This window comes from Ranitomeya variabilis, chromosome 3, assembly GCF_051348905.1.
Source record: "Ranitomeya variabilis isolate aRanVar5 chromosome 3, aRanVar5.hap1, whole genome shotgun sequence".
Classification (NCBI taxonomy): Eukaryota; Metazoa; Chordata; class Amphibia; order Anura; family Dendrobatidae; genus Ranitomeya; species Ranitomeya variabilis.
The window spans coordinates 238,494,516-238,522,180 of NC_135234.1; the positions used below are offsets into that span (position 1 = coordinate 238,494,516).

The following is a 27,665-nucleotide window of genomic DNA, read 5'->3' on the forward strand; positions in this document are numbered from 1 at the left end:
ATACGAAGCAGTGCTGTCTCAGAACAGCGATCTGACATTATATAGTGATGTCCCATACTGGAACAATATAAAAAGTAAAAAGAAAAAAATTACAAAGTGTAAAAATATATATATATTTTTTTAAATCCCTGAATAAAGGAAAAGACCATAAAATAAATATTTTTCCAATAAATACATTTATTTATGTAAATAAAAAAAACAATAGAAGTACACACATTTGGTATCGCCGCGTCCATAACGACCCACTCTATAAAACTGTCCCACTAGTTAACCCCTTCAGTGCACACCGTAAAAAAAGAATAAAAAACAAGGCAAAAAACAATGCTTTATCATCATACTGCCGAATAAAAAGTGCAATAAAACGCGATCAAAAAGACGAATGTAAAGAAAAATTGTTCCACTGAAAAAGTCATCTTGTCCCACAAAAAGCAAGCCACATACAGCTCCATCAGCAGAAAAATAAAAAAGTTATAGCTCTCAGAATAAAGCAACGCAAAAATAATTATTTTCTCTATAAAATAGTTTTTATTGTGTAAAAGCGCCAAATCATAAAAAAAATCAATATAAACGAGGTATGGCTGTAATTGTACTGACCCGAAGAATAAAGCTGCCTTACCAATTTTACCACACGTGGAACGTTATAGAAAAAAAGCAATTCCTGAATGGCTGATTTTTGTTCATTCTGTCTCCCAAAAATCAGAATAGAAAGCGCTCAAAAAATGTCATGTGCCCGATAATGGTACTAATAAAACTGTCAGCTTATCCCACAAAAACAAGCCCTCACATGACTCTGTCAGCTGAAATATAAAAAAATTATAGCTCTTAAAACATGGTGATACAAAAACTAGATTCCACAATAAAAAGCGTCTTTTAGTGTGTGACAGCAGCCAAACAAAAACCCGATATAAATCTGGTATCGCTGTAATCGCACCGACCTGAAGAATAAAGTTGCCTAATCACTTATACCGCACGAGAAATGGCATAAAAAATAAATAAAACCAATTCTTCACTTACTGTTGATCTTTCATTCTGCCTCCCAAAGATCGAAGTAAGGCTTGTCGCACATTTATCCTGCACTCTGCTCCTTACATCGGGGTTTCTGTGTAAATCTCTGAAATACGTGATTTAGACAGAACCCCCGGCGGAAAATTCCCTATAATGAGGCAGATAGAGACACTGTGGATGCCATAGGACCTGTGATCCGGCAGTGTCCGTCTTTTTAGGATTGCACAGTTGTGTGCACTTCTGAAAAGGACACCGCTGAACAGAGGCCAGACGGAATCCAGAGTAAATCTGCTGCCTCATTATAGTGAATGGATTCCTTGGGGGTTTCATCTGTGACATCACTTGGAGATTTAGGTGGAAACCCCAAAGTAAGTGCGCATCGTAGAGCGCCGGATAAATGCGATTCCAAACATTATGTAAAATATTCCCAATAAAAGCTTCAACTCAATCCACAAAAAAAGCAAGTCCTCACACAGGTTCATCATCTGTTAACGGAAATATAGGGGGCTTCCACGTTACTGGTAGCACAAAGGCTCTGGAAAAGCGAAATGGTTCCTCGCTCCCCAAAATAAGTTCAGCAAATTCTCCGCTCCCAAATCCAAATGCCCCTCTTCCTTCTGAGCCCCAGCGTGCCTAAACCACATTTAACCTCCACATGTTTGGCATTTCTGTAGTGATGAGAGCCCACCTAATTTACAGGTGCATGTCTCTAGAAGCACGGGCTGGGCGTAATGTACTAGTCACTACAGCGTACTGGTCACTAGAAACGGCAGTTTGCAATTTTCACTCTGCAACACTGCTGTCTGTTTCTGGAAAACACCCATGGAGTCAAAATCATCACTACACCTGTAGATAAATTCGCAAAGGGGTAGAATTTCCAAAATAGGGTCACTTGAGAGGGGATTCTGCTTTTCTAGCACTTAGGGGCTCTTTATATGCAATCTGCAAACTAGTCTAGGAAAATGTATGCTCCAAGAGGCAAATAGCGCTCTGTCCCTCCCGAGTCACTCCGTATGCCAAAGTATTACTGTACAGCCACATATGGGGTATTTCTTCATTCAGCACTAATTGTGGGAAAAATTCTGATGCCATTTTTACCCATTTCCCAGTGTGAACATGTAAAACTTGGGGCTAACACACAATCTTGGTGGTAAAACTGTAAATTATTCTTTCTTCACTGCACAATGATATAAAAGTCTGTGACACACCTGTGGTGTCAATATAATCACTGCAGCCCTAGATGAATTAATTGAGAGGTTTAATTGGTAAAATGGGGTCACTAATGGCGGGTTCTGTTATTCTGGCACCTCAGGGGCTCTGCCAATGCAACACGGCACCCTCCAACAAGTGCAGCAAAATCTGCACTATAATATGGTGCTACTTCCCTTCTGAGCTTTGCACTGTGTCTCAAAAGTAGTTTTTGACCACTTATAGGGTATCAGTGAACTCAGGAGAAATTGCACAGCAAACTTTGAGGTCCTTTTTCTCCTTTTGCCCTTGTGAAAATACAAAATTTGTAGCTAAAAAAAGATTTTTGTGAGAAAAATTTGATTTATTTTCACGGCTTAACGTTATAAACTTCTGTGAAGCACCTGTGGGTTCAAGGTGTTCAATACACATTATTATTATTATTATTATTATTATTTATTGTTATAGCGCCATTTATTCCATGGCGCTTTACAAGTGAGGAGGGGTATACATAATAAAAACAAGTACAATAATCTTGAACAATACAAGTCATAACTGGTACAGGAGGAGTGAGGACCCTGCCCGCGAGGGCTCACAATCTACAAGAGATGGGTGAGAATACAGTAGGTGAGGATAGAGCTGATCGTGCAGCGGTTGGTTGATCGGTGGTTACTGCAGGTTGTAGGCTTGTCGGAAGAGGTGGGTCTTCAGATTCTTTTTGAAGGTTTCGATGGTGGGCGAGAGTCTGATGTGTTGTGGTAGAGGGTTCCAGAGTAGGGGTGATACGCGAGAGAAATCTTGTATACGATTGTGGGAAGAGGAGATAAGAGGGGAGTAGAGAAGGAGATCTTGTGAGGATCGGAGGTTGCGTGTAGGAAAGTACCGGGAGATGAGGTCACAGATGTAAGGAGGAGACAGGTTGTGGATGGCTTTGTACGTCATGGTTAGGGTTTTGTACTGGAGTCTCTGGGCAATGGGGAGCCAGTGAAGGGATTGACAGAGGGGAGAGGCCGGAGAATAGCGGGGGGACAGGTGGATTAGTCGGGCAGCAGAGTTTAGAATAGATTGGAGGGGTGCGAGAGTGTTTGAGGGGAGGCCACAGAGCAGGAGGTTGCAGTAGTCAAGACGAGAGATGATGAGGGCATGGACTAGGGTTTTTGCAGATTCTTGGTTGAGGAATGAACGGATTCGTGCAATATTTTTGAGTTGAAGTCGGCAGGAAGTGGAAAGGGCTTGGATATGTGGTTTGAAGGAGAGATCAGCGTCAAGGATAACCCCGAGGCAGCGAGCTTGTGGGACTGGGGAGAGTGGGCAGCCATTTACTGTAATGGATAGGTTCGTTGGGGGGGTCACGTGAGATGGGGGAAAGATGATGAATTCTGTTTTGTCCATGTTAAGTTTCAGAAATTTAGCGGAGAAGAAGGATGAAATAGTGGACAGACATTGAGGGATTCTGGTTAGTAGGGAGGTGATATCTGGTCCAGAGATGTAGATCTGTGTGTCATGAGCATAGAGGTGATACTGAAAGCCATGAGATTCTATGAGCTGTCCCAGGCCAAAGGTGTAAATGGAGAAGAGCAGGGGCCCAAGGACTGAACCTTGTGGGACTCCGACAGAGAGGGGGCGAGGTGAGGAGGTGGTGTGTGAGTGGGAGACGCTGAATGTCCGGTCTGTTAGGTATGATGAGATCCAGGATAGGGCCAAGTCTGTGATGCCAAGGGATGAGAGGGTCTGTAATAATAGGGAATGGTCCACTGTGTCAAAGGCAGCCGACAGGTCGAGGAGGAGGAGAACAGAGTAGTGTCGCTTGCTCTTGGCGGTTAAAAGGTCAGTGGTGACCTTAGGGCAGTTTCAGTGGAATGGTGTGACCGGAAGCCAGATTGTAAGCGGTCAAAGAGGGAGCAAGAAGAGAGATGGGAGGACAGTTCAAGGTAGACGTGTTGTTCCAGTAGTTTTGAGGCATAGGGGAGAAGTGATATAGGGCGATAGCTAGATACAGAGGATGGGTCAAGAGAGGGCTTTTTGAGGATAGGTGTGGTGGAGGCATGTTTAAAGCTTGAGGGGAAAACACCATTTGTTAGTGATAGGTTGAAGAGATGGGTTAGGGTTGGGATGAAGATTGTGGTGAGGTTTGGGATGAGGTGGGTTGGGAGCGGGTCAAGTGCACAGGTGGTGAGATGCGATCTTGAGAGTAGAGTGGCGAGTTGATCTTCTGTAATGGTGGAGTAGTTGGTTTTGGAGGTGGAGGGTAGGGAAGTTGGGAGGAAGGGCTCTGGGGCTTGTTGACCAAAACTGTCTCTGATGTTATCAATCTTCTGCTTGAAGAATGAGGCAAAGTCTTCAGCAGAGATAAGTGAGGAGGGAGGAGGTGCTGGGGGACGGAGGAGAGAATTGAAGGTGTTGAATAACTGTTTAGGGTTGTGAGACGGAGGATATGAGAGATGAGAAGTAGGTTTGTTTAGCTGTGGCGAGTGCGGTCTTGAAAGTAGTGAGGGACTGTTTGAATGCGATTAAGTGGTCGTTGGAGTGGGATCTTTTCCATCTGCGTTCAGCAGCCCTGGAAGCTCGCCTCAGTTCTTTGGTCAGGCTGGTGTGCCAGGGCTGTCTGTTGATTTTGCGAGCTTTGGTATGTGTAAGTGGGGCAGCAGATTCCAAAGCTACAGCTATTGTGGTGTTATATAGAGCGGCAGCGTCATCCGCATTGTGTATGGAACTTATGTCTGTGAGAGGGAGGAGGGATTCAGAGAATGAATGTAGGTCAAGATGTTTAAGATTTCTGCGAGGGTGTGAAAGTTTGTGGGGTGGGGACTCTAGACATGGAGTGGAGAGAGATGAGAATGTGAGAAGGTTGTGGTCAGAGAGAGGAAGAGGCGAGTTAGAGAGGTTAGATAGGGAGCAGAGGCAGGTGAAGATGAGGTCCAGTGTGTGACCATCTTTATGAGTGGCTGCAGAAGACCATTGAGTGAGGCCGAAGGAGGAAGAGAGAGATAGAAGTTTAGTGGCAGCTGAGAGGGAAGTGTCAATGGGTATGTTGAAATCGCCCATGATGATAGTGGGGATGTCCGCAGAAAGGAAATGAAGTAGCCAGGTGGTGAAGTGGTCAAAGAAGGTGGTGGCTGGCCCTGGGGGGCGGTAAATGACAGCCGGTTGGAGGGGGAGTAGATGCGCACAGAGTGCACCTCAAAGGAAGGGAGGGTAAACAGAGGGTGGCAGTGGGATCGGGGTGAAGGAGCAGTTATCTGACAGGAGAAAACCAACTCCTCCACTATGCTTGCTGCTGGGGCGGGGTGTGTGAGAAAGGTGGAAGCCACCGTAAGAGAGTGCAGCAGGGGAGGCCGTGTCAGAAGGGGTGAGCCAGGTTTCGGTGATGGCGAGGAAGGAAAGTTTGGTAGTAACAAAAAGATCATGGATGTAGGAAAGCTTGTTACAGACAGAGCGAGCGTTCCACAGAGCTCCTGTTAGTGGGACTGGGGAAGCGGGGGCTGGGCGAATGGGTATAAGGTTAGAGAGGTTACGGAAGTTTGTGATGGAGCGTGGATGGGAGGTAGAAATGACTGTGGGAATATGGTGAGGAGGACCAGGATTTGGAGAGATATCACCAGCAGTGAGAAGGAGCAGAGATAGTGTTAGCAGGTGGGAGCAGGAGAGAGCGTGAGGGGGCTGCCTGTGCTTTGAGACAGAGGATTGTATGTTAAGGAACAGTTCTGAGGAGGAGGTGAGATGGATGGGGAGGATTGAAGAGGAGATGAACAGTTCCTTACTTGGTGTGGGGATTGGGGGAGGTTGCAGAAAGTGAAAGATTATAGGGGTAAAAGTGACAACAAACAGAAACATTGTTTGCAGTGACTGGCCAGTTACCTTCAGTTCCCTTCAGGTTCAATTCAGGTTTTAATTCTAATGTAATCCACACTTTTAGAACACACTTCTAGAAATCACACTGCAGACTAAAGTCCTGCAGACTTGTGCTATGCAATATATGGAAAACTAAGTGCGGTCAGGTGTGGAGCAGAGAGGAGTGGTCTCTGCTCATCTTGGTCAGAGAATTAAGGGTCGACCAGATGCATACAATCAAGACTAAGTAAACAAGGTCATAAATATCACAGAGTAAGTTGGGGGTTAGCTGAAAGGCATACCATCACAATGCTAGGAGCAGGGGAAAGTCTAGGCGCAAAGCTGGGTGATGTATTATGTGCGCTTCATAGGAGAGCTGGATGAACATACCATCACAATGCTAGGAGCAGGGGAAAGTCTATGCGCAAAGCTGGGTGATGTATTATGTGCGCTTCATAGGAGAGCTGGATGAACATACCATCACAATGCTAGGAGCAGGGGAAAGTCTATGCGCAAAGCTGGGTGATGTATTATGTGCGCTTCATAGGAGAGCTGGATGAACATACCATCACAATGCTAGGAGCAGGGGAAAGTCTATGCGCAAAGCTGGGTGATGTATTATGTGCGCTTCATAGGAGAGCTGGATGAACATACTGGACAGCAGAGCTGGAGTTCAGCAGAGCTGTGGGTTCCCGGTGGAAGGAGAGAAGCCACATTATCCAGATTCTGGGATGTGCCCACAGTGTGTGATCTGGGACTAGGGTCTTTTCCGATATCTTGACCTAGAAAGACCTACACATCTAGATAAGGTCCCAAAGTGGTCTAGTTTCTAAAATGGTGTCATTTGTGAGGGGGTTCCACTGTTTAGGCACATCAGGGGCTCTTCAAATGCGACATGGCGTCCACTAATTATTCCATCAACTTTGCATTCAAAAAGTCAAATGGCGCTTCTTTCCTTCCAAGCCCTGCCGTGCACCCAAACAGTTGTTTTCCTCCACATACTGGGTATCTGCGCACTCAGGGGAAATTGCAGAACAAATTGTATGGTCCAATTTCTCCTGTTACCCTTGTGAACAAAAAAAAATAGGTCTGTAAAGGAAAATTTTTGTGAAAGAAAAGTAAATGTTTATTTTTTCCTTCCACATTCCCAAAATTCCTGTGAAGCACCAGTTTTTAGAATGGTGTGATTTTGGGATATTTTCTGTCATATAGGCCCCTCAAAGTCACTTCAAATGTGAGGTGGTCCCTAAAAAAAAAATGGTTTTGCAAATTTGTTGAGAAATCGCTGGTCAACTTTTAACCCTTATAACTTCCTAGCAAAAAATATAGTTTCCAAAATTGTGCTGATGTAAAATAGACACTTGGGAAATGTTATTTATTATCTATTTTGTGCAATATGACTCTCTGATTTAAGGGCTTAAAAAGTAAAAATTAGAAAATTGCGAAAGTTTCAAAAATTTTGCCAGTTTCCGATTTTTTCACAAATAAACGCAAATCATATCAGATAAATTTTGCCACTATCCTAAAGTGCAATATCTCACAAGAAAACAATCTCAGAATCACCGGGATCCATTAACCCATATACGCCCCCCGGAAGAAGGCTAAACGCCGAAACGTACGTAGGGATCCAGGAGCAGCGTGGTATGTGAGAACTTTGATTATTAATATATTTTGCCAGGTTTTGCCTTTTTATCTAGCACCTAGACACTTTACCGGCTTCTCTGCTGCATTGCACACTTTTTATATTCAGTCTTTGGCACTGTTGCACCTTATATGGGTTTGTCAGCCCTGTCAGGATATATGTAAAGTCCTGGAGTGCATAACCAGTTTTTTATGCACACATTTGGTCTATCACTGCACTTTGGTAATTTTGTGATTACACTATAATCCTTGTAAATTCAGTTTGCTGCTATGCACATTATGGCACTTTTTTGTGATTTGCACAATTATTAAAAGGTTTTTTTAGTATGCATTCTAGGAGATACATGGTTCTTGTATTTAGCATTAATTATTTATGCACTGTGTGGCCGCAATAGATTCTTGTGCTATAGGTGTTTTTGTGTTAGACTTTTATATATGTATATTTCTTGCAATACCTGGTTTATGGTACTAATGTAAAGATTGGAATTTTCTGTATGTTCCCATACCATAGAATTATTTATAAATCTGCTTCTATCAGCTGTCATATTATATATATATATATTTTTTTTATATTATTCCATTAAATAAATAATTAATTTTATCGATATTTATTGTCTTTTCTTGCACACAATTTTTGGGAAAATAAAAGAAAGAGTGGATTGGGTCCAAGTAGTGACTCATTCAGGTTTTTAGGAAAACCTGTTAAGGGCTTTTATTTTTAGAGGGATTTGCAGGTTTTGTAGTGGGGCAAATCCCTGTCTCTCCATTCCGGATTTTGGAAGTGGCTCTATGGCCACGATTCCATTTAAGGGTATGTGCACACGTTGTGGATTTTGATGCGGATCCGCAGCAGATTGGCCACTGTGGATTTGCAGCAGTTTTCCCTGAGTTTACAGTACCATGTAAACCTATGGAAAACAAAATCCACAGTGCACATGCTGCGGAAAGAAACACGCGGAAATGTAGCGTTGTTTATTCTGCAGCATGTCAATTCTTTGTGCGGATTTCGCAGCGGTTTACACCTGCTCCATAATAGGAATCCGCAAAAAAATCCGCAAAAAAAACGCGGTAAATCCGTGGTAATTCCGCAGGTAATCCCCAGTGCAGTTTACCTGCGGATTTACCAAAATCAGTCCGGAAAAACCTGCAACACTTTCCGCAACGTGTGCACGTGGCCTCAATCTGTCATTTTTGCATTGGGTGTGTCAGTTTGGAGTTTGCAGGCTACAGAGCAGATGTCTCTGTGGAACCCAGCACTGTGTGAAGCTGACAGAGCCAGGGACTTCCAGGCAGCTGACACACCCAAAAGACATGGCGGTGCCATTGTCCACGTCAAACGGTTTTGAGTTCTGGACTGTGTTTATGGAAACCAAACTGCGATCCGGAGGACAGCACTCCTATGTGTGAGTTTTTGGGCAATAAAAGACATTTGCTTTGACGTTTTCTGTGGTTCCTGCCTATCTGTCGCACTGCACCTACCCCGTCTTACCGCTCCTACCATATGTGAAAACTCCCTTTCATAATAAGGGCCCAGCAGAAGGAAAATATCAAGCTCTTGGTAAAACCTGCATGATGAAGTGTCAGTAAACACTAAAATTAGAATTATCCATAGTTCTCCAAGTCATCAATTTGTAAAAATAGGTTTTGAGACTTTCAGGTTAGAATTTTTTTTTCCTCTGATGTATTATGGAGGACATGGGAAATGAAACAAATATGTTTAATTTTTACATAATCCATCTATTCAATACTGTAAGTTGTTGCAAGAATAAAAAAAAAAAATCTGCTGCCAGCTCTGTTGCTTTGTGACGAGCAGTAGATTTGGAATATAAATGTTTACTATTCATCAGTGGCAAGATTTACTTTATGCCTTGAACGTTCCCTTTTTCCCTATTACAGAAAACATTTGGTCAATCCGTTTTTCTATATAAGCTTCAAATTTGTATTATACAAATTTTTCATTGGTGGAATGTAGGTATTTCTATAATTTATTCAAAAATGTAACCATAATTTTTTTTGCAGGTGTTGGGTCGGGAGGTCTACACATCGAACAACCAGCTGGGGGGCATCCATATTATGCACAACAATGGTGTCACTCACAGCACAGTATATGATGACTTTGATGGCGTGTACACAATTCTGCAGTGGCTTTCCTATATGCCTAAGGTAAATTTCTTCTGAAAATTATAATATACAGATTCAGATCAAACTTTTATTGCTTACAACCATAATTAGTATGGTTTCTAACTAATTTTGGCTGATGGGCAGAATATTAAAAGTTGAAATATGCCCTAAAAAATCTAGAAATAAGAAGACCAAAGAGTAATAGTTAAGTTCACTGTTAATTTGACTATAGCTACACTACAATCTGGAAAATCACGCATAAAGGGTTTTTGAGACACCTCTACATTATACCTTCAGGAGCTGTTATACCATCCCATTCTCAATCTATAGGCATTAATATGGAGTTACTCCGCCTTTACAGATGAAACGGCTTCCACTCTTTTGTGGAGGCATTCTGCAAGATTTTGCTATATATCATTGGGATTTTTTTCTCATTAATTCAGAAGAACATTTTTGAGGTCAGACAAAAGAGCCTGTGCAGTTTCTGTTCTACTTCATCTGAAAGGTATTCATTGGAGTTATGGTCAGGGCTTTACATGGTCTAGTCAAGTTTTTCTACATCAGACTTGCCCATCCATGCCTTTATGGACCTTCCTTTGTGCACCAGGTCACATTCATATTGGGACAGAAAAGAGCCTTCCCCCAAACTCTTGCCACAAGTTGAAAACATACAGTTGTCCAACATGTCATGGTATGATGAAGCATTAGGATTTCCCTTCAGTAGAGCAAATGGGCATAAGTCAACCCCTGATACACAACCTCATTGGGTCATCTCTCTCACCCCACATAATTTTACAGTTGGCACAATTAATTCAAGCATGATAACATTTTCCAGGCATTGACCAAACCCAAAATCATCGATTAGACTGTCAGAGAGGTGTGATTCGTGACACATCTCCACTGCTCCAAAGACCAGTGATGACGTAATTTACACCACTCCAACCAATGCTAGGTATTATACTTGGCAATATACTGTAAGGCTTGTATAGATCTACTCAGCCAGGAAGCCCATGCCCTGAAGGTTCTGGAGCACAGTTTTTGTGCTGATATTAATGCCAGAAGACATTCAAAACTTTGCAGTGATTGAGTTAGCAAGAGTGTTGGTGACTTTTATGTGCCTCAGTACATGGCAAACTCGTTCTTTAATTTTACATGGTCTGCCTTGTCATAGTCAATTTTGCAGTGGTTGTTAAATGCTTCCACTTTTCAAAAATACAACTCACAGTTGATCATAGAATATTTAGACTCATTGCAACTGTGACATCCTATTAGGTTAAGTTCTCATCATGAGTTTTTGGTGAGTTTTTGATGCTGCTTATTTTCACTGGTTCAAAAATGCAGTGTCTGAAACAGTCAATGGGACGTGTAGAAATCTCATGGCCACTTTTTTTTTTGTTTTGTTTTTTTTTATGTGGCATAACTGACTTATGGTGCATGTTTGAAATCTGCCACATTTCAATTTCTCTGCGGACTGTCTCCATGGAATTACATTACTTGTGGAAAATACGGAGGTTAAAACGTATATATATATATATATATAATCAACACGTGATTGTATCAGTGATATTTTGTACATTCCAAATACCAGGAAATATCAAAAACAAAGCAGCTTTATTTAAAACATATGACAAAAACCAAAAACGCATTAAAAAGGTAAACACTTTTTCACACAACTGTATATATGTATGAATATATATTGTGAGAGATTGTGTGTGTGTGTGTGTGTGTATGTATATGTATATATATATATATGTACAGAGAGAGAGCGAAAGATATAGAGAGAGATAGATATATCTAGGGGCGTACATAGCAATCACAGGGCTCCATAGCGAAAGTTCTATATGGGCCTCCCACAGCTCTAGAAAAAACAGTAATTAGACTTACTGGTAATTGTATTTCCAGGAATCCATCCTGACAGCACACTGGAGGACGTCCTTCTTATCCATGATGGGACAGGAAACACGAGAGGTTAAAAGGACCCTCCCCCTACCACCCTTCAGTGTTTTTCCAAAGTAACACATCTGGATGGATGCAAAAACAAGTTTTATTACAACAAAATAATCAATCATACAAATGTTACCTCACATAAGTATAAAGATCAAACAATAGGGAGGGAACTAACAGTGCTGTCAGGATGGATTCCTGGAAATACAATTACCAGTAAGTCTAATTACTGTTTTCCAGGTCACCACCTGACAGCACACTGGAGAAATACCAAAGGAGAATGGTATTTAGGGTGGGACCACTGCTTGAAGTACCTTTCTACCAAAGGCCAACTGAGGCGAAACTACATCTAACTTATAGTGTTTAGAAAAGGTACTAAGATTAGACCATGATGCAGCTCTACAGATCTGGTCTGCCGTAGCCCCCCCTTTCTCCGCCCATGATGTGGCCATGGCCCTAGATGAGTGGGCTTTAAGATTAACTGGGGAATTCAAACCTTTAGCTTTGTAGGCTAAATCAATTGTAGATTTTATCCACCGTGCGATAGTCGCTTTAGACGCTTTTTTCCCCTTATTTGAACCCCTGAACTGAACGAACAAGTTATTGTCCTGTCTCCAGGGTCTAGATAGATCAAGGTACCTGAGTACTGACTCTCTTACATCAAGGTTATGAAAAAATCTTTCTTTTTGGTTTTTAGGGGATTGGCAAAATGACGGTAAAACAATCTCCTGATTCATATTAGTATTGGAGACGACCTTAGGGAGAAAGGCCGGATCTAGCCTTAGTACTATTTTATCATCAAAGATCTGTAAATACGGGTTCTGTACCGAAAGAGCCTGTAGTTCCCCCAATCTTTTTGCCGATGTGATCGCAACTAAAAACGCGGTTTTAAGAGAGAGTTTGTTAATATCTATGTCTCCAGTTATATCCCAGGACTGATCACACAGAAAATTCAGGACCAGATTAAGATCCCACGGCGGGACTGATTTCCTAATGAATGGCCTTAGCCTCTGGACTGCTCTAGAGAATCTACTAATCCAGGGGTGGGTAGATAGAGAAAAATCAAAGAATGTACTTAGGGCCGCTATCTGGACTCTTAATGTACTTGGTCTAAGACCTTTTTGAAATCCTGACTGCAAGAAATCAAGAATTTTCGGGATATCTGGATGGTCAGTATCAACTGTCATCTCCCCACAGAATCCACAAAATGTTTTCCATATTTTTGTGTAGATTGCAGATGTCACCGGCTTTCTGCTGGCTTGAAGGGTAGAAATGACGTCATCGGAAAGACCTTTTGCTCTCAAGATCTTCCGTTCAGGATCCATGCTGCCAACTGAAGTGCTCCTGGGTTCTGGTGTAGAACTGGACCTTGTAGAAGAAGATCCTCTCTTACTGGTAACAGGAGAGGCTCTTCCACTGACAATTTTTTTAACAATGGAAACCAACTTCGTTTCGGCCAGTGAGGAGCTATGAGGATGACTTTGGCCTTGTCCTCGCAAATTTTCCTGAGTGTCCTTGGAATCAATGCTAGAGGCGGAAACGCATAGAGAAGACCGTTGCTCCAGGGTTGTGACAGGGCATCGATCGCAGCTGGACTTTCCCAGGGGTTTAGGGAGTAAAAGGTTTCGACTTTTGCGTTTTGCTTTGTAGCAAATAGATCCACAGTCGGCTTCCCCCAACGATGACAAAGATCCCTGAATACTTCGCTGTTCAGTTCCCACTCTGTAGGGGATACACTTTTCCTGCTCAGGAAATCTGCCAACTGGTTCTTGGATCCCTCCAGATGTACAGCCGAGATTGACCGCACCGACTTCTCTGCCCACTTGAAGATCTGTTCCGCCAGATCTTGTAATGCCAGATGTCTTGGGCCCCCCTGATGTCGAAGGAAGGCTACAGTCGTCGTATTGTCCGAGAAGATTTTTACATGCTTGTTCTTCAGCAAATGTTGTGCCGCCGTTAGGACCTTCCAAACCGCATGCAACTCTCTGTGGTTTGATGACTTCTTGCTGTCCTTTCTTCCCCAACGACCTTGGAAATATCTTCCTAGGACATGACCTCCCCAACCTTCCTGACTTGCGTCTGTCGTGACTGACACACTTGGGGTTTGAAGCCATGACACTCCTACCCGGAGATTTTTGGAGAGAGTCCACCACACCAGAGACCTCTTGATCTGAAAAGAAAGATTCAGTCTTTGATTTAGAGAATTTTGCCTCCTGTTCCAGCTCCTCAGAACTCCCTGCTGAAGCTGTCGGGAATGAAACTGGCTCCATCTCACGCAAGGGATGCAGGCCGTCATCAATCCCAGTATTCTCATCCCGTCTCTGATCGTATTTCGGCCTCGGGAGAAATGATGGACCTTTTTTATTATACCCTTTAGCCTGTCTTCCGGAAGGTAGGACATTCTTGTTTCTGAGTCGAGCATGACTCCTAGGAATTTTATTCTGGATTTCGGTATTAGATCCGATTTCTTCCAATTTATAATCCAACCGAGACTCTCTAGTGTGGAGATGAGGAACTGACAGTTGACCCTGAGCTGGTTTACTGACTCTGCCGCTATCAAAAAGTCGTCTAGATAAGGGATTACCATCACATCCCGATTTCTCAGATATGCGACTACCTCTACCATAAGTTTTGTAAAAACCCTGGGAGCCGACGCCAGGCCGAAGGGGAGACAGCGGAATTGAAAGTGATAGATCTTCCCTTCCATGTTTACCGCAAACCGCAGGAATTTTTGGTGGTTTAGGCAAATGGGAACATGGTAATATGCACTCTTTAGATCTAGAGTGCACATCACCATACCCCTTCCCAACAGAGGAATGGTAGACCGAATTGACTCCATTTTGAATCTTTTGTATACCACCCAGTTGTTTAGGTGCTTCAGATTTATTATCGTTCTCGACTCTCCCGATGGTTTTGTTATTGAGAAGAGATTCGAGTAATGACCTCTGTACTCTTCTTGGGAGGGGACCGGAACAATTGCCGCCATTTTTAGGAGGTCCTGTATATCCGATCACATGGGGGATGATGATTTTAGATGTGTGCTGGACACCAGAAATCTTTCGGGCGGAAGGGAGGAAAATTCGATTTTGTACCCCTGGGACACCACCTGTAACACCCAAGGACTCGTTGTTATTCCCCTCCAACCTTCTAGGAATCCGGCTAGACGACCCCCTACTCTGATGGCGTCATTTCCTATGGTAGCTAGACCTCGGACCTGAGTAACTCGAGTCTTTGGTTTTGGGTCTACTGTCTCCCCCTTTCTGGTAGCTCCATCTACCTTGCTTCCCTTTACCCCTGTAATCCTGTTTCTGATTATAGCGGGGTCTCCGAAAGGGCTGGAATTTTTTAGGCTTTTCTTCGGGGAACCCCTTTTTTACGTCTGAGGCTTTCTCTAATATATCGTCGAGGACCGGTCCGAAGACCCTGCCCCCAGAGAAGGGTATGGAACACAATTTATTTTTGGAGTGCATATCACCCGACCAGTTTTTGAGCCAGATAGCTCTTCGGGCTGCATTAGAGAGAGATTGACCTCTAGCCGCGAACCTAACCGTCTCCGCGGACGCGTCTGCCAAAAAGGCGGTTGCCAATTTTAACAGAGGCAGAGATTTCATGATAGTATCTCTAGGAGTTTTGGCTATTAATTGATCCTGAAGATCATTTAGCCACAGGTCCATGGAGCGAGCCACTGATGTTGCTGCGATATTAGCTCCGATAACCGCCGAAGAACTCTCCCAGGTCCTTTTTAAAAGTCCATCTGCCTTTCTGTCCATGGGCTCTTTTAGATTGGAAGAGTCCTCAAAAGGGATTGAGGTTCTTCTGGACACTTTAGCCAATGGAATGTCTATTTTAGGTATATCGACCCATTCTTTAACTTCATCCGGGTCAAACGGCAAGCGGAGTCGGAAATCTTTAGGGATAGTCAATCTCTTCTCCGCCTCCTCCCATTCATCCAAAATCATGGATCTGATATGGGAATTTACTGGAAACACTTTTGCAGTCTGTGAGCGCAAGCCACCAAACATTTCGTCCTGAACTGAACAAGATGGTTGTGGATCCTCAATCTGCATAGTATGCCGCACAGCCTCCAACAGTTCTCCTGTGTCTGCCGCAGAGAATAAGTATTTTCTCCCTCTCTGTGGGGGGTCTCTGCTCTCCTCTTCCTCCTCTATATCCGATACAGCAGATAACGAATCTCCTGAAGAGTAATCGACCCTCTGCCTTTTGCTCGGTCTCTCTGAAGGTGAGGCTTGAGGTAGTGCCAGACCTGATACAGAAGCCTGGACCTCCTCTCTTATCATGGCTCTCATATTTGACATAAGAGAAGCCTGCTCCTCTCCTATGATTCTGCAGGTGCACGCTTCACATAGGGGTTTCTGCCAGGTATCTTTCAGTTTGGCTGCGCAAATAGGAAATTTTTTGCTTTTGCCAGGCTTCTTTAACGGTTTTTCTGGTAATGAGGCCGCCTATAGAAAAATAACATAACTCCAGGATAATGCCCCATTTTTTTTTTTTATTTTTTTTTTTAAATGTCCATAATACCGATCCCCTGGTCTACTCACTAGCGCCGTGGACTCCTGCCCTTCTCTAGCTGCGTCCTCCATGATGCACCGGAGATCGCTTACTGCACATACCTTATATTTCTGCTCGTCTGTTCATCTGTACAGCGCTCCTGCGCTCACTACCGCTTCCTGTTTCGGAGACGCCGCCCGCCCCCCTCAGCCGCAAACCGGAAGTGACGCGGCCGGAAAGAGAGGATGGTGCAGCGACGATTTGCTTCCTCATGCCGGCCGCATGGAGACGCCGACGTCCGCAGAGGCAACCGGCAGGATCGCATGCACCAGGGGGCGTGACGGAAGGATCGAGAGCCCCCGCCAGGGGGAAGCGATCCTCATACCAGGAGCAGCGCTACACTGGTAGGCAGAGGGACCCTCGGGCGGGTGTCGGCCAGCGGGTGCCTCATGGAGGGAAGGGTGAGGCAAAGCCCCCCGATCCACAATCCCCCCGCACAGAACGGTAGCTCCTCTCGCCGTTCCTATCCATAATGGGACAGGAAAAACACTGAAGGGTGGTAGGGGGAGGGTCCTTTTAACCTCTCGTGTTTCCTGTCCCATCATGGATAAGAAGGACGTCCTCCAGTGTGCTGTCAGGTGGTGACCTGGAAATATATATATATATATGTATGTGTAATAAATATGTATGTGTGTGTGTGTGTGTGTATATATATATATATATATATATATATATATATATATATATATATATATATATATATATATATACAGGGGTTGGACAAAATAATGGAAACACTTAGCGTTTTGGCATCATAATCTTCGAACATGTGATAAACATGCAAACAGTGACATATGGTAACATTTTGTAGTTGATTATTTGTGTTATGTGATGTGTATGTAAATTAACTGTTTGTTTTGCATAATTGTAAGAACATTGATGAGAACCTGATACCAATGGCAGACCTCTCGGATTTTCAAAGAGGCCAAATTGTTGGTGCTCGTATGGCAGGCATTAGTGTACCAGAAAGTGCTCGAATGCTTGGCGTGTCAAGAGGTACTGTCTCCAAAGTAATGACTGCGTTTGAAAGAGAAGGAAAAACGTCCGCAGCAAAGCACAGGTCCGGCCGAAAGTCAAATTTGACTGAGAGAGACCGTTGGAGAGAGGATCGCAAGACCACGGCTCCGAAAATCACTGCTGAGCTCAATGAACACCTACAGAACCCAGTTTCCACGAAAGCTGTTAGTCGGGAGCTGCACAAATCTGGATTCCACGGAAGAGCTGCAATTAAAAAACAGCTGCTCTCAATGACAAATGTTTCCAAGCGTTTAGAGTGGTGTAGAAACCTCCAGAATTGGTCCCTCAAGCAGTGAAAACATGTGATATTCTCAGACGAATCATCGTTTACCCTATTTCCGACCTCCGGCCGAGTGTACATTTGGAGACAGCCGAAAGAAGCATTCCATCCAGACTGCCTTCACCCAACCGTAAAACATGGCGGAGGTTCTGTGATGATCTGGGATGCTATTTCATGGAGATCCGCCGGGCCAATGATATCCCTTCATGGAAGAATTAACAGCTGAGATTATTTAGGTATTTTGGGTGACCAAGTGCATCCAATGGTTCAAGCACTGTTCCCGGAGGGGAACGCCATCTTTCCGGATGATAATGCACCAATTCATACAGCTAGAATCGTTAAAGCATGGCACGAGAAACATTCTAATGAAGTTGAGCATCTCATTTGGCCCCCACTATCCCCAGACCTAAACAATATTGTGCATTTAGGGTCGATTTTAGAGATTCAAATTAGATGTCGATTTCCGCCACCATCGTCACTCAAAGAACTGGAGAGTGTTTTAACTGCAGAATGGGCTAAAATTCCTTTGGAAACAATTTGCACCTTATATGAATTCATACCTCGGAGAATTGAGGCTGTAATCGCCGCAAAAGGTGGACCTACACCATATTAAACTAACTTTTGTTGATGTTTCCAGGTGTTTCCATTATTTTGTCCAACCCCTGTATATATATATTATACACACAGTGGGTGTGGAAAGTATTTAAACCCCTTTAAATTTTTCACTGTTTGTTTCATTGCAGCCATTTGGTAAATTCAAAAAAGTTCATTTTTTTCTCATTAATATACATTCTGCACCCCATCTTGAATGAAAAAAAAACAGAAATGTAGATTTTTTTTGTCTATTTATTATAAAAGAATAACTGAAATAACACATGGTCATAAGTATTCAGACTCTTTGCTCAGACACTCATATTTAAGTCACATGCAGTCCATTTCCTTGTGATCCTCCTTGAAATGGTTCTATTCCTTCATTGGAGTCTAGCTGTGTGTAATTAAACTGATAGGACTTGATTTGAAAAGGCACACAGCTGTCTATATAAGACCTCACAGCTCACAGTGCATGTCAGACCAAATAAGATTCATGAGGTCAAAGGAACTGGCCAAGGAGCTCGGATACTGAATTGTGGCAAGGCACAGATCTGGCCAAGATTACAACAGAATTTCTGCAGAACTCAAGGTTCCTAAGAGCACAGTGGCCTCCATAATCCTTAAATGGAAGAAGTTTGGGACCACCAAAAGTCTTCCTAGACCTGGTTGTGCAGCCAAGCTGAGCAATCACGGGAGAAGAGCCTTGGTGAGAGAGGTAAAGAAGAACCCCAAGATCACTGTGGCTGAGCTCCAGAGAATGCAGTAGGGAGATGGGAGAAAGTTCCACAAAGTCAGCTATCACTGCAGCCCTCCGCCAGTCGGGCCTTTATAGCAGAATGGCCAGACGGAAGCTTCTCCTCAGTGCAAGACATATGAAAGCCCGCATAGAGTTTGCTAAAAAACACCCAAAGGACTCCCAGACTATGAGAAATAAGATTCTCTTGTCTGATGAGACGAAGATAGACCTTTTTGGTGAAAATTCTAAGCGGTATGTGTGGAGAAAGCCAGGCACTGCTCATCACCTGCCCAATACAATCCCAACAGTGAAAATGGTGGTGGCAGCATAATGCTATGGGGGTGTTTTTCAGCTGCAGGGACAGGACGACTGGTTGTCTTTGAAGGAAACATGAATGCGGCCAAGTGCACAGAGATATTTTGGATGAAAACTTCTTCCAGGGCTTAGGTCAGGGCTCTGGCTGGACCAGTCAAGAATGGTCACAGAGTTGTTCTGAAGCCACTCCTTTGTTTTAGCTGTGTGCTTAGGGTCATTGTCTGGTTGGAAAGTGAACCTTCAGCCAAGGCTGCGGTCCAGAGCGCTCTGGAAGAGGTTGCACTCCAATTTATACGATTTCCAACACGCACACTGTCCCCACTGTTAACGCTATTCATCAGCAGTAGTCTTATGTATTTCTAAAATCGAAACCCATTGATATACATGTATTTACAATATTTGTGAAGTATATCCCACTCTCTACCTAGCTGAATGGTAAAGCCGAAAAATAAGTAACGTAGAATTCAACCTTGGGCTAACTGAATAAGACTAAACTTGGCCTCCCCAAAACATGATGTATACTCTAATATTCAAAAAGTTGTCAAACAACAGTATTTATCCAGTTGTATCATCCATTATATTGCTCTGCTGGTTTTTGCATTGTTTTTTTTAATTATATTCTCTTTTTATTTTACAACAGTTTGAATAATTGTGCTGGCATTTTCTATGCATATGTTATTTCCTGTAAAGATCAATTATTCCTGAATTTCTGTTTTTGTCTTATTTACTAGTGTGTGTCCAGTCCTGTGCCCATAATTACCCCAAAGGATCCAATTGAAAGGCCAATTGATTTTGTTCCCACCAAAGCACCTTATGATCCTAGATGGATGCTGGCTGGACGACCTCACCCAAGTATGTACATGCTTGAAAGTATTTATGCCATGTCTAAAATGTGAAATTTGTATATGTTTAATATCTTAAAAATCGGACTGATAAGGGCATCCAGAGAGCTCAGTGGGGAAATATGGTCATCACTACACTGAAAACGGGGAGTACGAATTCCTTGCTTTTTATACCACTTAGTTTCTAGGGTACACAACAATCTGACTTGCAGAGTATGGACACATGGAGTAGATACACTACAGATTTCTCAGGTGGAAATGGGTTTGATTTGGATTTGCTGAGGTTTTTTGACAAAATTTACTATATAATATCAGTAACTGAAAATGTATATTTGTAAATGTACCTCAAGGAACATGTCATTTGTAATAACAGATCTACAAGAAAGCATCAAGAAATAATGTAAAGCGCCATAAAACATGTAGATGGAACCCCAAGTAAGACCATTTCCAAAGTGTTGTATATGTCCACGTAGTTTGTAAGCTTATGTAGCCGCAGGGCTCATCACAGGATTCTAATACGCAGATGTAATTTATAGTAGCTCACTACATGGAACTTTTTACTGTATTCATTAATTGTTGTGCAGGCTACTTTGTGGTCTATTACTCCTGAAGAAAAAAACAATTGTAACAATAAACAGCAGCTTTATTTATCCGCTTCATTTGTACTTTTATGAGCTGTTTAATTTTCTTATGGTTCTGACTGCATCTGAGAGCCATAGACGCTCCCAATCTTGCATCTATTTGAGACAGAAAATTGCTTCCCAACCTTCCCTCTGCTGTTTGGTAAAAGCTAATAACACCCCAATTTTGAAATGTGCAGACGTCCTTAAACTCCGGGAAGAGAAGGTGAATGAGATTGAAGAAACATTAAATAGGTTTGTGGTTAGCTCAGTTTGCTCTATTTGGATAATATTTTTACATTCCCTCTGCGACTATTCATCCTCCTGTCTGAACTGCTAGCTCCAGCCAGGCTCCAAATCGGGTGGCTTTCAGATTTTAATTTAGTGGAGGCGTTAGGAAAAGCAGATGATTCCAGGTGATAAGTTAAAGTAGATATCTGGTAGGTGAAAAGTTAAAGCCATTTATTAGAGAAGATAGGGCTACGAGATTCTTCAATGTGACGCGAGACACTGGGCTGGAATCTAAACCAGCAGCTCAGGCTCATGATTGGAAGATAGGTCTGAATGGATGCTCACACTGTACATTGGGGCCAAGAAGCCTGCAATGTAGAACATAGTAATTACAAGGCTTTTTTCTCCATGATAAAACACTCTTGCCTGCCACTTTAAGTCAGGAAAGGTTACAGCACTTGGAGACATTGTTTTAATTGGTTTTGGGCTTATGATTTCAGAGGTTGGGGTTCAAATGAATCTGTTTTCTGCGTTGACTGTTTGCCGTGCTTTAGCTTGTTTAAAGTGTCGGACGCAAGGAATAAGATGGAAACTATCAAACATTAATCATTATGGCGCACTTTCCATACTGCGCTCATGCTGACTCAGACATCTCTGGGACACATGGCTGATTGCTTAGAGTTTGGCACAAGTTATTCCAACTTGGAAGAAAAAAAATAGATTTTGTTAATTGTAGTATGATTTTCCTTCTTAATGAACTATAGTGCAGATGAATATGAAAGGTTAATATTAGTTATTATTTCATTTACCTTCAAAGAAAAATTCTAAATGTCTGTAAGGGAATGTTTGTAGTTTTCTTGTAGAATATCAGTAAATATCCAATAAGCCTCTATTAAAATATGTATCATTATAATTATCTAAAATAATTATTTGCGCATTTACGGAACTGTGATGGAGCCACCTTCTATTATATCACCCCTACCGGCAGCCTAACGTTATAGTACATGAAATGCCAGTGGTAGATATGGTACTCACATGTACTGTTTCATCATGGTGATTGAGTGGGCTCTGCCACTGCCATGCAGTCTTTCATCAGTGCAAGCTTTGGTACTCCCCATCTAGAATTGTTGTTTTTAGCTTCGTCATTGATCATTTATGATTCTTTTTTGTTTGTCTCCATTTTTCCAACTGTTATCAGAAATTTTAATGGGGGTCTGAAAGAAGATTCATGCTGCCGATCCAAATGAAGCATCAATAAATCACTAGCTGCATTTTATTATAGCCATGTGTGTTTTACTGTGGCATTTCAGAGAAAACATACCATATATACTCGAGTATAAGCCAACTCGAGTATAAGCCGACCCCCTAATTTTGCAACAAAAAAATGGGAAAACTTATTGACTCGAGTATAAGCCTAGAGTGGAAAATGCAACAGCTACCGGTAAATGTCAAAAATAAAAAGATACCAATAAAAGTAAAATTAATTGAGAGTAAAATTAATTGAGACATCAGTAGGTTATTGAGACATCAGTAGGTTAAGTGTATTTGAATATCAATATTGAATCAGGAGCCCCATATAATGCTCCATACAGTTCATGATGGGCCCCATAAGATGCTCCATACAGTTCATGATGGGCCCCATAAGATGCTCCATACAAAATACGCCCCATATAATGCTCCATAAAATTTATGATGGGCCCCATAAGATGCTCCATATTAAAATATGCCCCATATAATGCTGCACAAATGCTGATTATGGCCCCATAAGATGCTCCATATAACAATGTGCCACATATAATGCTCCATACAGTTCATTATGGCCCCATAAGATGCTCCATATAAAAATGTGCCACATATAATGCTCCATACAGTTCATTATGGCCCCATAGATGCTCCATATAACAATGTGCCACATGTAATGCTCCATGCAGTTCATTATGGCCCCATAAGATGCTCCATAAAAAATGTGCCACATATAATGCTCTATACAGCTCATTATGGCCCCATAGATGCTCAATATAACAATGTGCCACCTATAATGCTCCATACAGCTCATTATGGCCCCATAGATGCTCCATATAACAATGTGCCACATATAATGCTCTATACAGCTCATTATGGCCCCATAGATGCTCCATATAACAATGTGCCACCTATAATGCTCCATACAGCTCATTATGGCCCCATAGATGCTCCATATAACAATGTGCCACATATAATGCTCTATACAGCTCATTATGGCCCCATAGATGCTCCATATAACAATGTGCCACCTATAATGCTCCATACAGCTCATTATGGCCCCATAGATGCTCCATATAACAATGTGCCACATATAATGCTCCATACAGCTCATTATGGCCCCTGTTGTGAATTCTGCTCTTGGGCTCCCTCCGGTGGTTGTAAGTGGTAGCGCTGCTGTCTCTGAATCGCAGCATTTATCAGGTGTGTTCACTTTGTGCAATTTTGACTGGGCTATTTAGTCTTGCTTCACCCTTTAGTCAGTGCCAGTTGTCCATTGTTCCTGGAGGATTCACATCTCTGCCTGGTCTCTCCTGCTTTGCAGTTCTTTTCAACAAAGATAAGTTCTGGCCTTGATTTTTTGCTGTCCACATGCTGTGGCCTTATTGTTCAGTTCTTTTCCATGTTTTTGTCTTGTCCAGCTTGGTCTGTATAAGGATTTGTTTAGCCAAGCTGGTATCTCTGGAGATGCAGATATACCCTCCATATCTTTAGTTAGCTGTGGAGTTTTTGTATTTTCTGTGGTGGATATTTTCTAGTGTTTTAATACTGACCGCATAGTACTCTGTCCTATCCTTTCTATTTAGCTAGAAGTGGCCTCCTTTGCTAAATTCTGATTTCAGTCTGTGTATGTTTTTTCCCTCTCCTCTCACAGTCAATATTTGTGGGGGGGCTGCCTATCTTTTGGGGATTTTCTCTGAGGCAAGATAGTTTTCCCTTTTCTATCTCTAGGGGTAATTAGTCCTCCGGCTGTGTCGAGATGTCTAGGGAGCGCTAGGTACATTCCACGGCTACTTCTAGTTGCGGTGTTAGGTTCAGGGTCTGCGGTCAGTACAGGCACCACCTTCTCCAGAGTACGTCTCATGCTGCTCCTAGGCCACCAGATCATAACAGTACAACTGGCCAACAATGAGTTAACCGCATCTCAGAAGAAGGGAAGGAAAGTGCTGAGCCATTTTTTTTTTTCTGTAGTCTGTTGTGTTTTTTTTTTTCTCTTCCCTCTTTACCTCTGGGTAGCTCAGGATTTCGGCGCTGGTATGGATGTTCAGGGATGGGCTTCTCGTGTGGATCAACTTGCTGCTAGAGTACAGGGTATTTCTGATTATATCATTCAGACTCCAGTTTTAGAGCCTAGAATTCCAACTCCTGATTTGTTTTTTAGGGATAGGTCTAAATTTCTGAGCTTTAAAAATAACTGTAAACTATTTTTTGCTCTGAAACCCCGTTCCTCTGGTGATCCCATCCAGCAGGTTAAAATTATTGTATCTCTGCTGCGTGGTGACCCCCAGGATTGGACATTTGCCCTGGAACCTGGGAATCCGGCGTTGCTTAATGTAGACACCTTTTTCAGGTGCTTGGGTTATTGTATGACGAACCTAATTCAGTGGATCATGCTGAGAAGACCTTGTTGGCCCCGTCTCAGGGTCAAGAAGCGGCAGAATCATATTGCCAGAAGTTTAGAAAATGGTCTGTACTGACTAAATGGAATGAGGATGCCTTGGCGGCAATCTTCAGAAAGGGTCTTTCTGAATCCGTTAAAGATGTTATGGTGGGGTTCCCCAACGCCTGCTGGTCTGAGTGATTCTATGCCTCTGGCCAATCAGATTGATCGGCGCTTGCGCGAGCGCAGAGTTGTGCACACTATGGCATTGTCTTCCGAGCGGAGTCCTGAGCCTATGCAGTGTGATAGGATTGTGTCTAGAGCTGAACGACAAGGATTCAGACGTCAGAATAGGTTGTGTTTTTACTGCGGCGATTCTGCTCATGTTATTTCTGATTGCCCTAAGCGAACCAAGAGAATCGCTAGTTCTGTTACCATCAGTACTGTACAACCTAAATTTCTGTTATCTGTGACCCTGATCTGCTCATTATCGTCATTTTCTGGCATGGCATTTGTTGATTCAGGCGCCGCTCTAAACTTAATGGACTTAGAATTTGCCAGACGTTGTGGTTTCCCCTTGCAGCCTTTGCAGAGTCCTATTCCTTTGAGGGGCATTGATGCTACACCGTTGGCTAAAAATAAACCTCAGTTTTGGACACAGCTGACCATGTGCATGGCGCCAGCCCATCAGGAAGATTGTCGTTTTCTGGTGTTGCATAATTTGCATGATGCTATTGTGCTGGGTTTCCCATGGTTACAGGTGCATAATCCGGTATTAGATTGGAAATCTATGTCTGTGACTAGTTGGGGTTGTCAGGGGGTTCATGGTGACGTTCCTGTGATGTCAATTGTCTCCTCCCCCTCTTCTGAAATTCCTGAGTTTTTGTCAGATTTCCAGGATGTATTCAATGAGCCCAAGTCCAGTTCCCTTCCACCGCATAGGGACTGTGATTGTGCTATTGACTTGATTCCAGGCTGTAAGTTCCCTAAGGGCCGACTTTTCAACCTGTCTGTGCCAGAACATACCGCCATGCGGAGCTATGTTAAGGAGTCCTTGGAGAAGGGGCATATTCGGCCATCTTCTTCACCATTGGGAGCAGGTTTTTTTTTTGTTGCCAAAAAAGATGGCTCCTTGAGACCCTGTATTGATTATCGCCTCTTGAATAAGATCACGGTCAAATTCCAGTACCCTTTGCCTTTGCTTTCTGATCTGTTTGCTAGGATTAAGGGGGCTAGTTGGTTTACTAAGATTGACCTTCGAGGGGCATATAATCTTGTTCGTATTAAGCAGGGTGACGAATGGAAAACTGCGTTTAATACGCCCGAAGGCCATTTTGAATACCTTGTGATGCCATTCGGACTCTCTAATGCTCCATCTGTGTTTCAGTCCTTCATGCATGATATATTTCGGAATTATCTTGATAAATTCATGATTGTATATTTGGATGATATTTTGATTTTTTCAGATGATTGGGAGTCTCATGTGAAACAGGTCTGGATGGTATTTCAGATCCTTCGTGATAATGCCTTGTTTGTGAAGGGGTCTAAGTGCCTCTTTGGAGTACAGAAGATTTCTTTTTTGGGTTTCATTTTTTCTCCCTCATCTATAGAAATGGATCCGGTTAAGGTTCAGGCCATTCATGATTGGATCCAGCCCACATCCGTGAAGAGCCTTCAGAAATTTTTGGGCTTTGCTAATTTTTATCGCTGTTTCATTGCCAACTTCTCCAGTGTGGTTAAACCCCTGACCGATTTGACGAAGAAAGGCGCTGATGTGACGAATTGGTCCTCTGCGGCTGTTTCTGCCTTTCAGGAGCTTAAACGCCGATTTACTTCTGCCCCTGTGTTGCGTCAGCCGGATGTTTCTCTTCCTTTTCAGGTTGAGGTTGACGCTTCTGAGATTGGGGCAGGGGCCGTTTTGTCTCAGAGGAATTCTGATGGTTCCTTGATGAAACCGTGTGCCTTCTTTTCTCGAAAGTTTTCGCCTGCGGAACGCAATTATGATGTCGGCAATCGTGAGTTGTTGGCAATGGAGTGGCGACATTGGCTTGAGGAGGCCAAGCACCGTATTGTGGTCTTGACCGATCATAAGAATCTGATTTATCTCGAGTCTGCCAAACGGCTGAATCCTAGACAGGCCCGATGGTCCCTGTTTTTCTCCCGTTTTGATTTTGTGGTCTCGTATCTTCTGGGTTCTAAGAATGTTAAGGCTGATGCCCTCTCTAGGAGCTTTTTGCCTGATTCTCCTGGGGTCCTTGAGCCGGTCGGTATTTTGAAGGAAGGGGTGATTCTTTCTGCCATCTCCCCTGATTTACAACGGGTTCTTCAGAAATTTCAGGCTGATAAACCTGACCGCTGTCCAGTGGGGAAATTGTTTGTTCCTGACAGATGGACTAGTAAAGTGATTTCGGAGGTTCATTGTTCTGTGTTAGCCGGTCATCCTGGGATTTTTGGTACCAGAGATTTGGTTGGTAGGTCCTTTTGGTGGCCTTCTTTGTCACTGGATGTCCGTTCTTTTGTGCAGTCCTGTGGGACTTGTGCGCGGGCCAAGCCTTGCTGTTCCCGCGGTAGTGGGTTGCTTTTGCCTTTGCCGGTCCCTGAGAGGCCTTGGACGCATATTTCTATGGATTTTATTTCGGATCTTCCGGTTTCCCAGAGGATGTCAGTTATCTGGGTGGTTTGTGACCGGTTTTCTAAGATGGTTCATTTGGTACCTTTGCCTAAGTTGCCTTCCTCTTCTGATTTGGTTCCGTTGTTTTTTCAGCATGTGGTTCGTTTGCATGGCATTCCGGAGAACATTGTGTCCGATAGAGGTTCCCAGTTTGTTTCTAGGTTTTGGCGGGCCTTTTGTGCTAGGCTGGGCATTGATTTGTCTTTTTCTTCCGCGTTTCATCCTCAGACAAATGGCCAAACCGAGCGAACTAATCAGACTTTGGAAACTTATTTGAGATGCTTTGTGTCTGCTGATCAGGATGATTGGGTGGCTTTCTTGCCATTGGCCGAGTTTGCCCTTAATAATCGGGCTAGTTCTGCTACCTTGGTTTCACCCTTCTTTTGTAACTCTGGTTTTCATCCTTGTTTTACTTCGGGGCAGGTTGAGCCTTCTGATTGT

General features: G+C 43.0%; 1 protein-coding gene across 2 annotated transcripts in view; it reads left to right on the plus strand.

Annotated features, from left to right (window-relative positions):
- Positions 1-27,665, plus strand: part of ACACA (acetyl-CoA carboxylase alpha) — a 483,059-nt gene that overhangs the window by 326,255 nt on the left and 129,139 nt on the right. For both annotated transcript variants that reach the window (XM_077295311.1, XM_077295310.1), the window contains exons 46-47: positions 9,685-9,828; positions 19,970-20,090. In XM_077295311.1, coding sequence (XP_077151426.1) covers positions 9,685-9,828; positions 19,970-20,090 — 265 coding nt within the window. The remainder of the gene's footprint in view (positions 1-9,684; positions 9,829-19,969; positions 20,091-27,665) is intronic.